At 52.9% G+C, this 12,460-nt stretch overlaps 1 protein-coding gene across 1 annotated transcript in view; it reads right to left on the minus strand.

Moving 5' to 3' along the window:
• LOC128945574 (zinc finger protein 436-like) overlaps window positions 1–10,909 on the minus strand; it is an 84,516-nt gene extending 73,607 nt beyond the window's left edge. The window contains exons 1-2 of the mRNA XM_054289310.1: window positions 10,891–10,909; window positions 7,601–7,659 (exon numbers count right to left, since the gene is read on the minus strand). Of these exons, the coding sequence (XP_054145285.1) occupies window positions 7,601–7,659; window positions 10,891–10,909 (78 nt within the window). The remainder of the gene's footprint in view (window positions 1–7,600; window positions 7,660–10,890) is intronic.
• Between the last annotated feature and the right edge of the window lie 1,551 nt (window positions 10,910–12,460).

Raw genomic sequence — 12,460 nt, forward strand, 5'->3', positions numbered from 1 at the left:
TTTAAAAGCACGTGATTGGCATTTTTCACAATTTGGTAGCAGAGGATGGTTACTAACACCTCGCTGCCGGTGCTTTAGGAGAGTCAGAGTGGGGAAGGCGCGCCCTGCCCCGTTGGCAGCCTCGCTCTGTCTCCCCTGGGGTGACCGACAGACTCAGGTTATGGTGGACAAAAGGAGAAAATAAAACAAAGAGAAGGGAAAAGGGCTCCCTACGACCGCAGTAATTGGCCCCCTAAGAGTAGTAATGTGCACGAAGAACCCGGGAAGGAAAAGGGATTGGTAAGTATTTCTCAGGAGAGCAGGTACAGGGGGATGAATGTGTGTGAATGAGACGAGGGCTGGTTGTCCCAGACCTGCCAAGTGAGTGCTGGAGTCTCCCACGCTGCGTTTCCGACTTTCCGCGGTAAGCGGCCAGGAAAGAGATGAAGTGAATGTTAACAGGAGTGAGAGAATCCCCCAGGGTAACTGGGGCTGGGTCCCAGAGAGGGGCTGGACCCCTCGGAGGAAGGGAGCAGAGGAGTTTCCGAGCCCAATCCACTAGGAAATGGGACAAACGAGGACCCTAAAAACCTGCTGGATCGAGGGATAAGAGTGCCCAAGAGCATCCAGAATTAAAACCTGCTGGGCTGAGGGACTAACATTCCAAGAGCATTCAGGGTTGAGCAAAATTCTGCCAGAGTGAAGATATCCTCAAGAGCATCTGGGATTGGAGCACACAGCTGGGCTGAGGGATAAAAAAATGCCAAAGTGTTGGGGAAGATGAGACAGGAAAGCCTTATAAATATGATTGTCTGGGAAAAGACTTTGACAATATAGAAACTACAAGCGAGATTGAAATGAAAGCAAGCTTTGAGATATCTTAGTTTCTGAACAACTGGAAAACAATGGTGTGGCCCAACTGAAGGTAATCCCCTTTTGATGAAACAATTCCCTCTGCTTGCAGACAGGTCCAAGGGTCAGAGCAGACCCTACTAGCTCAGCAGAAGGGGTCCAAAAAGGACTTTTAAGGGTTTAAAATGTAACACAGTATGGTAATGTAATGATTCTTATAGGCTGTATGTAAACGCTCTAGGATTTCTATCTTGTACTAGATTGGTTAGTGAGCAATAGAATATTCAACACAGAAAATTTATTGTATTGTAACGGGAACCTCGCTCTCTTACGCTTTTACTCTCTCACCCCCTCTACCCCTCTCTTCTCTCGGGCCTGCTCTGAGCTGTGCCTGGCAGCTCCAAGCAGGGCCCTGCACCCAGGCCCTTTGCAATAAACCCCAAGTTCCATGACCTGGCTGCAGAGATGTCTCGTCTCCGTCCGTCCCGACCGTCCTACCCCCCGACACTACGACACCCAAGAGCATCTGGGGTTGCACAACACAGCTGGGTTGAGGGATATCCAAGAGCACCAGGACTGGCCAGAAACACCTAAAGTTTTAATAGCTGATGTGAAAGTAAAAGGTACCTTATTGTTGTGTTGTTGTGTGTGAGAGTGAGTCACACACAAAATCAGCCTCAGGTTCCCGGGCGAGTGGGAAGGGGGGGCTGTGGAAAGAGGAGTGTGTGACCCACAAATAAGCCATTGTTCTCCTGGGCGTGTGGGGGCTGTGGCATAAGGTACAGGTGACCTGCAAACGGGGCCATTGTCCCCAGGGCGTGTGAGGGGGCCGTGGCTAAAGAGTGTGAGTGACACACAAATCAGCCTCACAGGTGAACGGCACCCGAGGCAGCAGAGTCAGGGCCCTCCCAGGAGGCCCGGAGATACTGAGACCCAGAGGCCACCCCAAGGTGAGGGGGGGCCACAGGGACCCGCGATTCTCTGTCAACAGGGATCCACTCTGTGTCCTGAGGGTGGGAAAGAATGTGTGGAAGTGAGTGAGAAATAAAAGTGAGTGAATGTAGATGAATGAAAGTATAGGTAATGTGGATTGTGTATCTTAAGCTTCAATATATTTCCTTGGAGGGAGGTGTATGCTACTGAAAGTAGTGTGAGGAAAAAGATTTTTTATTTTCATGAGTGTATTTGAAAGAAAAGTGGTATTTAGCTTGTTAGTGAATGTGAAAAACAGAGGAAGACAATGAATAGATAAGATCTTGAAAAATGAGATCAAAAACCAGTAAGTTGGGCACAGGGGAAAAAAAATGAAAAAAAAAATTCCTTTGGGAGTTATGTCAGCTAACAGAGATACAACTCCTTGCAAAAGGAGAAAATACAGGGTATGTAGTAGTTGATGGGAAAAACATGCAAACTATGGAAAAAGGGAAATTACTGTTAAACTAGTAAGCTCTAACTTGTGAATTATATAATTTTAAAAGAGCACTAGAATATTTAACACAAAATAAAGGAACTATACATACTGATTCAAGGTATGCCTTTAGAGTAGTACATACCTGTAAAAAATTTGGAAAGGAAGAAGATTACTTAATTCAAGAAGAAAAGGACTAGTACATGAGGAACTTATTTTAGAGGCATTACAATCACCTAAAAGTGATAGCTATAGTACATATTAGGGAACTCCAAAAGGGAAAGACCCCAGAAAGATGAGGAAATAATTTGGCAGATCACGAAGCTAAGGATGCAGCAGAAAATGGAGCTGAAAGAGTTATGTTAATATTAACTCCAAACGAGGAAAAACTGGAAATTCCAAACTTTAGGAAAGTCAAGAAAAAAGAATCAAACAACACAGGAAGTGAACAAGATAAATCAGGGAAATGGAAACTTCTTGATGGAAGACAATTACTTAATAAATTGCTTTACTTCTAGGAAAATATTAGAAGACATGCATCAGAAAACGCACTGGGGTACTCAAGCTTTGTGTGATCATTTTTTAAGGAACTATACGTGCACTGGGATTTTTGGATTTAGGATGAATCCTTAATTTCCCAAAGGATAAATAAAAAGCTGAAGAGAAAAACAACATTAGGAGGTCCTGAGTCAGCTCGTTGGCCATTTCAAAGTATCCAAGCAGAAGTTTAGATTTGTTAGGTTGTGGGTTTATTTGTAAAAAAACCCCATTTAATATAGAAGAAAGAGAATATGCCATATGTTAGACAGGAGATTTTAGGAGAATAAAAATCTTTGAAGTATCAGAATGCCCCGAGAAAAAACAAGAAAAGAAAAAGGGAAATGAAAGGAAAGGGAACAGGAGGAAAAATCAGAAAGAGAGTGGGATCCTCTGCAGGTCTTGCCCCCTCCGTTCACGGCCCAGGCACCTGTCCCGGGTCCCGGCTCGCTGCCCACCTCAGCTCCGCCTGCCCCGGTTTCCATCCCAGGTGCGGCCTCACTGCCCAGGGCAGCTCCACCTGCCCCGGCGCTGTCGCTCAATTTGTATGCCCTGCTCCCACTGCCTGGCCCGCGGCCGCTCTGCCGCCCATGCTGAGCAAGATCGGGGTTGCTCTGTCCTGCCGCCTGCTCCGAGGTCACCGCGCCCACCGCACCCAGGGGGGGTCCCAGCCATCCCATCCCCGGCTGCCCTGCCCGTGCCACCTGCGCTGGGCACCGCCGCTGCTGCCGGGCTCTCCCACCTGCCTTTGCTCTGCCGGCAGCTGCCGGATCAGCCGCCATCAGCCATGTGGGGGCTACCCACGCTCCGCCTCGGGCTCCACGGGAAGATCCCCCTCTGCCGATTCCAGCTGCAGACCCTGCTCACACTCCAACCGAGCCTCAGCGGGATATCCTCCCCTGACCCCGTCCTGCTCTGAGTTACATCCCTTTGGTAACCAGAGCTCCGGATGTTCAGGGAAACTCTCTCTCTCCACAGGAAGCACCTTATCAAAACACTAGGAGCTCAGTTAAAAGACAGCCCTCTCCAAATTCTTTCCCAAAACATGGGAGAAAGGCTAGAGAAGGTAAAAAAGTGAAAGAGTTAGATGAAGGGATTGCTCTATTTCCGTTCAGAGAAGTTCCCATGGGAGGGATGCGCTGCCCCGCCCCGCGGGAGCCACCAGCGCCCCTGCCGGCCGTGCCCGGAACTGCACCCAAGGGCAAAGCGCCGCAGCCCAAAGGCCAGGACTGGGTCCCTGCTCTGTTTGCTGTCAGTGCCGCAGCTGTTGGTGTTTGTTTGCTTTATTATACACACTAGTAAAGAACTGTTATTCCTATTCCCATATCTTTGCCTGAGAGCCCCTTGATTTCACTATTCTAAAAATTAAGATGGAGGGGGTTTGCATTCTCCATTCCAAGAGAGGCTTTTTCTGCCTTCCCGAGCAGACACCTCTCTTGTAAAGCAAGACAAGCACCCACAGGCACTGAGGGGGGCTGCAGGAGGGGCACAAGAAGGCCCTGCAGCACCTGGGCACAAAGGCACAGCAGGTGAATGCAAGAAGGGAGCAGCAAAAGGCCAAGCTGAAGGCAAAGGCCAGGGCACAGTTCCTACAGCCCCTGAGGCATCAACCCCAGGGCCCAAGGGGGCCCCAGCACCCAGGGCACGGCTCGGCCACAAGCACCTGGCACAGGCATTGCCCTCCTCACCAGGGGAGAGCCCACCCAAACAGCCCCTGGCAAGGAACCAGGGCTCCAGCTGCAGGGCACAAGGACACTGCAAGCACAGACAGCAGCACCCTCAGGACCAGCAAGTCCACCCCTTGATGGACATGGATTGGCAGGGCTGTCACAGCTCCTATCACACCAGGGACCCTCCACACTGCAGCCCTTGAGAACATTCAGGGTTGGTCTGCATTGAGAGGAGGCATGTCCTGTTGGACACAGGGGCCTCTCAATCCACTCTGAATCTTCGACCTAATGGGGGGGAATGCCAAAAATGTCTCTGATTATTCAAGGGATAAGTGAGAAGGATGTGTGGTTTTATTCAACCACTGTTAGCAGAAGTGGGAGATGGGTCTGAAATGCATGAAGTTGTATTTGCTCCTAATTGTTATCATGATTTTCTGGGAAGGCATTTGATCGCTAAACTCGTAATGCAAATTAATATTATAAAAAGTGATACAGAGGCCATTTCTGTTGTACCTCTGTGCCAAATGTCATGCAAGGCCTATGCTGAAGTGAACCCAGAAGTGTGGGCAGCCCCAGGGAAAGAGGGAAAATTAGATATGGAGCCTCTACAAATTACTTTAAAGCAACCAGGACAAGCAATACCCTGTTCCAAGAGAAGGAAGGAAGGGCTCACAGCCTGGGATTGAGTCCCTGTTAAAGGCAGGGCTTTTGGATCCAAGGATGCCTCCCTACAACGCTCCTATCCTGCCAGCCAACAAACTGGATGGATGGACACAAGGAGGAGGAAACACAGAATTTGCAAGTGTTAAAATGAAGATTAACTGAGGCGGCTGGCCTGGGCCTTCCAGACAGGGAAAAAGAATTTTAATTAGAGGTGGATATTAAAGAGGGTCTTGCCTAAGGAATTCTTGAGCTAAAATATTTAACTCTACATAGGATCTCCTACAGTTCAAGTCTGGCATCAAGTTAAAGATCTGACAACCAAAAGAGCCTCTAAATGGATGAGCAGGGCTCGGTTATTACAGTATGAAACTTGTTCAATGGCACAGGAGGATTTAGAACTGAGGACAGGGCAAGGCTTTAACCCAGCCTCCTGTTTGAACAGCCTGGAGAGGGGCTGGCAAGGAACCCAGGACTGCACTCAAGGGACAGAGCTCCAGACCCAGCCTGGGACAGATTGATGGGACATTCCCTGGCCTGAGGGAGAAAATGTGTTTATGGATGGGTCTGCAAGGGCAGCAGAAGGGAAAAGAGCTACAAGACAGGCTGTTATTATGGAAGGGGAATCAGACACAGCGCAGGTCACCGCCCCATGCTCAGCTCAACCCGCGCAGCTGTGGCTGCTTGTGAGAGCCTGGCACTGAAATGCCCTGAGCAGGAAGGCTTCAACATCTTCTGCTGACACCATGGCACCTAACAGGGGGGCAAAAGCAATACTCACTGCTTCAGCAACCGCTGGATCAGATACCAAGGGATATTCTCCCACAGCAAGCTGGGCTGGCACAGAGCCTGCCCTGGCACTTTGCTGCTGCCAACACCCAGCCAGGACATCGGCTCCTGCCTAAGGAGTGCCAAGCAGCACCACTGGTGGCCAAGGGGCCCATGCCAAGTGTCCCTGAGGCCACAAACTGCCCACAGCACAGCTCAACACAGGGGGAGGTCTCAGCCTGGCCTCAAGGGCTCTGAAGCCCCGCAGATTTGCACTTCCCGCCTGCAGCAGTAGGATGGGAGGCCGCCCCTGAGCCTGCCCTGAAGGCAACGCAGCAGCAGCCAGGGCTCCACAGCGGGCCAAGCCCCTGCGCCTGCCCACAGATCCTCGCCTGGAATCCTCTGCAATCCTGGCCACCCTCCTCTGCCATCTCCAGACCCTGGGGCCAAGCCTTGCTGCCACTGCTGCAGCTTCAGCGCTGGCTGGGCCTGCACCGCCACAGCTGCTGGGGAACACCACGGCACAATTCCACTCTGGGGCTCACTGACACCCACACTCTGGGCTGCCTGCCACTGTACTGCTGCAAAATGTACCGATTTTGGTTCTTTTAAATCTTATTTCTCTGCTCAGGCTTGGTTTGTCTTTGCCTTGGGGAAAGGAATTTTAAAGGTTTTCTTTAAGGGGAAGTTACACCACTCAACGGAGATGAGTTTAACACCTGAACAGACTGAGAATAGCCCAAAAGACACCCACAGAGACAACGACCAGCAACAAAACATCAACATTGCCCAGCAGCAGGAAGAGAAGCTTCATTCCAGGCAGCCTGCAGAGCAGCTTTAGAAATGCAAATGAACACTGCTGGGCAAAGGGTGGACAATGCACCTGGGTCTCTTGCCTGGGGCAGGAATTGAGCTGATTCCCTCTGCCCCTCACCCCAAGCTCTGCCTGCTTGCACTGATGGAATTTGCACAGCTCAAGGCAGAGCCCAGGGGGAGGATATCTGACCCTGCAACACAAACGAGTGAAGCTGCAAAGGGAAACAGCAAATGGAGAATGTTGGGAAAACTTCACTATAAAAAATTGGGGGCAATCATCCCTCTGCCCACTCCAATTTAGAGCACTGGGGGTTTTTTGCTACCAAAATTCAGGGAAATCAGTTGGGTATCCAAGTATTTGATGATTTAATTAGACAAAAGCAGTCAATTGCTGCAGCCCTGGCTGGAAAGAGTGGCCAAAATTGGGGAAAAGATGAACGGCCACCAGAACAAATCCTACAACACCATGGACCAGCCCCTGCGAACCCGAACCAATTCATATCAGGAGCCACAGAACCCATTTCTCATTTCAATGGCATCATTAGATTACAAGCTCTGCTCGGAATAATAACCAACCAGACAGCTCCAGCTCCTGACCTTCCTGGCGACCAATCCACTGAAATGAGGAACACAACACTTCACCATGGGATGGGATCATATTACCTTTTAGCAGAAAAAAAGGGGAGTTTGTGGAAAATTAAATGGCTCAAACTGCTGTTGGCAAAGAGATGACAAAGGAAAAGTGGTGAAACAGATAACAAAGGAAGTAAGAAAGCACCTCATGTTCCAGCTCAAACAGAATGGGAATGGGACACGGTTTTGTGGCTCCCTGGCAGACCATGGGTTAAACGAATGCTGTTTCTCCTCGGATGTGCTACAGCAACTCTTATCTTTTTGCCATGCTCCACACCTTGAGAGTGCAGCTCGTTCGACATCTGAGGGAGGGGATGCAGGTGGCAGCCAGGCCTCCTGATCCAGAAACGGCAACAGAAGGACAGGGAATGAGGGCACTAGGAATAATCCCAAATCCAAAGAGGACCAAGGAAGAAAAAACAGAGTCAATGAGTGAGTCTGCCTGGAGATAGGGCCAGGGACTTGCAGATAAGGAAGTAATGGGAGAAAACACCAGTTTTAGAAAATGTTAGAAACTGACACAGAAAGTTCCTCAAAGTCCCGCTGAATTCCGGAACTTCCTGAAGAACAAAGCCTTTACAGAGCCGTGAATATCGGCTGTTATACAAAACTGGGGGTGCACATTAACACGGACATGCAGTTACCGGACCGGGAGCTCTGAACCTTTCAAGCACGTCAGCCAGTGGGCAAAGGGAGAGGGAAATGAAGCCGGGAAAATGAGGATAAAAAGGAGGCTGCGAACTACAACAACGGCAGAGAGCGCGCGGCAAATGCCCCACGGCCTCTCCCTCTGCTCAGCAATAAAGTCACTTTTACAGGACTCCTCTGTCTCCTCTGCGCACAGAAACCTCCGGCCACGGGAATTCCCCGCACAGCCCCGGGCACGGGGCAGCCCCCTCTGTCCCAGCCACAGCAACCGGGCCGAGCCAGCGCTGCTCCGGCAGCGGCTCCTGCCGAGGCAGCGGCCGCAAGGAGACCGCGGGCAGCCGCTCCCGCAGCGCCCTCACGCCAGCGGCAACACGGGCCGGACACGGCACAACGAACCCGCCCGAGCCCCCGGCCGCCCCCGAGGCCCGCAGCCAGCCCCGAGCCCCCGCACAACCCAGCGCGGCTCCCACCTGCGCTGCGACCGCCTCCGAGCTCCGCCGCCGCCTCACCGCGCTCCGGCCGCTGCCGCCGCTCGCGGGACCGCACACACGCTCCGACAATGGCGCCGCTGCCGAGCCACGGCCGCCCTCAGCCCACCACCGGGGCCCCTGCTCCGCCCCGCTCCCACCAATCAGCGCGCCACAACCACGACTGACGGCACCATCGCCCAATCCCAGCCAGGGGCGGGCTCTGCACACGGCACAGCCCCGCCCCGCGCTCTCAGGGTCCCCCGGGCTGCGTGAGGGCAGAGCCGGAGCTGAGGAACAGCCCTGGAACGGGCCCGGGCCCGAGGGGATTCAGCTGAAAACACAAACAAACTTCTCCGCATCTCCCGCCACGGCTTTCCCGGCACTGCGGCTCCGGTGGCTCCGGCTCAGCGGGAAGCCCTGGAACCTCACTTCTCCCACCCCTAATTAGGAGCACCAGGGCATCGCTTTGATTTTCCCCAAAAAGGGAAAACCGCCCCAAACCTCTGTGGATGAGTGGGGGAGGGGAGAGATTTCTGACAGAAAACTCCAAAATCTCAGAGCATGATAATGAGAAGTGTGCTAAATAGGTATGATTCATACTGACAAAATTGAAACAGCAATCAATATTTATACAGTAATTAATATTTGGCAATAATAAAACAGTTAAAAGGTGTAATGCCAAGAAAGAAAGGGGAGGAGGGGTTTCATTCCCCCCCACTTTCCTGCAGATGTTCAAGGTAGAAAAAAGCAAGAGATAACTGTTACTAAAAATTAACAGAAAGAAAGGAAAATCTGGTTGTGTCCCAGGAAAATGCTAGTTATAAGAGATTTATTGCTTTGATGCTTAAATATAATATTATGTTCGTTTTGGCTTACATTTTACTGGCTTGGTGTGCATGTGTAACCCAAGGGTGAATGAAAGGACATCGAGGAAGAGGAGAGGCCTTCATCAGTGATGACCCCCAAAGACGGGTATGACCACCAAACCGAGTGGTGGAGCATGCGCGGTAAAGGTGGTGATGAGGGCGGAGGTAGAAGTGCGATGAATCTAAAATGGGAGGAGATGGCATTGACCCATGGCACAAAAGGGGGAATTTTCCCTTGGCAAGCTCCTACGTGAGGTAGCAGGGGTCCAAGGGCCCTGCACTCCGTACCCCTCGCTGTTTGGTTTTTTTTGCTAATGCGCTATTATTGGAACCAAATTATCCCTTATTTTAACCAAATTACATTGTCAATATTTCAAGTCTATCCGATTTTATATATTCTAAGCTATTCAATGAAAATTGCTGCTACCTTTTATAGTGTTTGGTTTTTTTGATGATGGGATAATTGGGCAAATGTAACACCACTCTTCTTCCTCTCTCAGGCCTGCTCCAGCTGTGCCTGGCAGCTCCAAGCAGGGCCCTGCACCCAGGCCCTTTGCAATAAACCCCAAGTTCCATGACCTGGCTTCAGAGATCTCTTGTCTCTCTCCATCCCGACCATCCTTCCCCTGTTGTCCTACAAAAATACCCCAAAAAAACCCAAAATTGCAGCCAGAGATCACAAAATTACCCCAAAATACCCAAAAAAATCCCCAAACTCTGGTCAGGGACCATGAAATTACCCCAAAATGGCCAAAATCTGGTGAGGGACCGCAAAATCCAGTCAGGTATCCCAAAATATCCCAAAATCTGGGCAGGGACCCCAAAATCCGATCAGAAGGCCAAACTTACCCCAAAAACACCTGAAAATACCCCAAAATCCCATCAGAGACTCCTAAATTACACCAACTCTTCCCAGAATCCATTTAGGGACCCCAAAATTACCTGAAAATACCCCAAAATCCAGCCAGGGATCACAAAATTCCCTAAATGCCACAAAATCCAGTCAGGTTCCCCAAAATAACCCCAAACCAACCCAAATCCAGTCAGGGACCCATAAAGTCCACTCGGGGATCTCCAAAATTCCCTCAGGATGCCCCAAATCTAGTCGGAAACTCCCAAAATCCTCCCAAACCCACTCAGAATGCCCCCAAATGCCCTCACAATCCTCCTAACTACTCTCAGTACACCCAGGTCTCCAGCAGGGCCCCCCAGTCCTCCTCAGGACCCTTAAAAAGCTCCTCAGAATCCCCCCAGATTTCCTCATGATGTCCCCATATCCCCTCAAGACCCCCCCAGATCTCCTTAGAGCCCCAAAAACCCCCTCAGGATACCTAATTCTCCCCCAGGACCCTCCATATCCCCTCACCACGTCCCAAACCCCCTCACAACCCCTCCAATCCCCTCAGAAGCCCCCAAATCTCCTCACGACCCCCAGTTCTCCCTCTCGATCTCCCCAAACGCCCTCGGAACACCCCACATCCCCTCAGGACCCCCAGTTCTCGCTCAGTCCCTCCCAATCCTTTCATAACCCCTCCAAACCCCCCCTCATCGCCCCTCCCCCTCTCCCCGCTCCCGGCTCTGACCGCGGTCGCTGTCGCCCATCTCGCGCTGCCGGGGGGGGTCCCGGGGCTCCCTCGGCGCCCGCAAATTCCCGCCCCGCCCCCTCCCCCCCCTGCGGCCTCAGCCCCGCTCCTCCGCCGCTGGGCCCCACCGGGACCACAATGCCCACAATGCACCGCGGATTCGCCGGAAGCAACTGCCGACGCCAAAGCAATGGGAACTTGTGCCAGTACTTCTGGCCGGCGCGGCTTCTGATTGGTCCGCGCCGCCTTTGGGGCTTCTCGCCAGAGGTCTCGCGAGAGAAGCAGCGCGGCCCTGTTTGTTGAGGGCAACTCTGCGGGCTCCTCAGAGCGCTCCGCGTTCCCTCGTAAATCCAGCCGGGAACGGCGGAATTAATCCGCCTAGAGATGGTGGGATGGAGCCTAAAACCCCTTCAACTGAGCCTAAATCCCCTGGGATTCAACCACAACGGCCAAATCCAGGCGCTTTCCATGGATAGGGGCGGTACTGGAAAGGGCGGGCGGTGACGTCACCTCGCCCAACCCCTTTTCCAGCCCCTCCTGAGGGGGCTCCGCCTTTTCCCGGCGCCGACCCCGGGGCCTGTTCTGGGCCGGGACCGGAGCTGGTGTCGGGGCTCCTTCGCCAGCGGAGCGTCCCCAAGGTGTCCCCAGTGAGCATGGAGCCCCAAGAGGTGCGACGGTGGGGGAGGGGGCAGGGGGCAATGGGGAGCACACGCGAGCGACAGTGCGGGGTAGCAGAGGGGTCGGGGGATTGACAGAGGGACAGAGGGGACAGCAGAGCCCTCCAGGAAGGGGACAAAGGGGAGCCCGGGAGGGCACAGGGGTCATCGCAGGAGGCCGTAAGTGCCACTAGGTCCCTGACACTTCCTCTGTCCCCTCCCCAGCTGTCCCCGGCCCTGCTGCAGCCACAGGTCACCATGGTGGCCATCCTGGGCGAGCTGTTGGCCACCCTGCGCAGGGCCGAGATGACTCTGCTCGTGTCCCCATTGCACCTGAACTGGGACCTGATGGACTTCACCAATGAGCTCCGCAACAGCCTGTGCACTGATGAGACCTGGAGGCACCGCAATGTCACGTGCGATGATGATGACCCTTTCACCTCTGATGATGATGACCCTCCCGCCTCCCTGAGCCAGGCCCTGGCCGCCTACAAGAGCACCCATTGGACCAGCAGGTTCGATGTGCAAATGGTGGCCTGGGAGTGGCAGCGGTCAGTGGCTGCACTCAAGGACAGCTGGGCCCAGCTGGCCAGGACGGCCACCAAGCTCCCCAATGCCTGCAGAGATTTGGCCACCAAGGCGGCCGACATGGTGACCACCGCCACTGCCCGGGCCAGGGAGCTGCAGGCCAAGACTGCCCATTATTGGACAGCTCAGGAAAACATGGTGGAGCTGGGTCAGCCCCTGGGTGGGGAGGAGAGGGCCAATGGTGGCCAGACGTGAATCCTGGGTGAGGAGAGATGCCAGGGTGGCTGCTAGCCAGGCAACAAGGGCCACCATGGTGAGACAGCGGCTGGAGGTGGCCCTGGGGCTGCTGGAGCGCTTGGTGGCCGCGTGTGACGAAGCCACCGCGT

The sequence above is a fragment of the Melozone crissalis genome, unplaced genomic scaffold, assembly GCF_028551555.1.
Source record: "Melozone crissalis strain CALT ecotype California unplaced genomic scaffold, PUWL_Pcris_2 ptg000066l_1, whole genome shotgun sequence".
Lineage (NCBI taxonomy): Eukaryota > Metazoa > Chordata > Aves > Passeriformes > Passerellidae > Melozone > Melozone crissalis.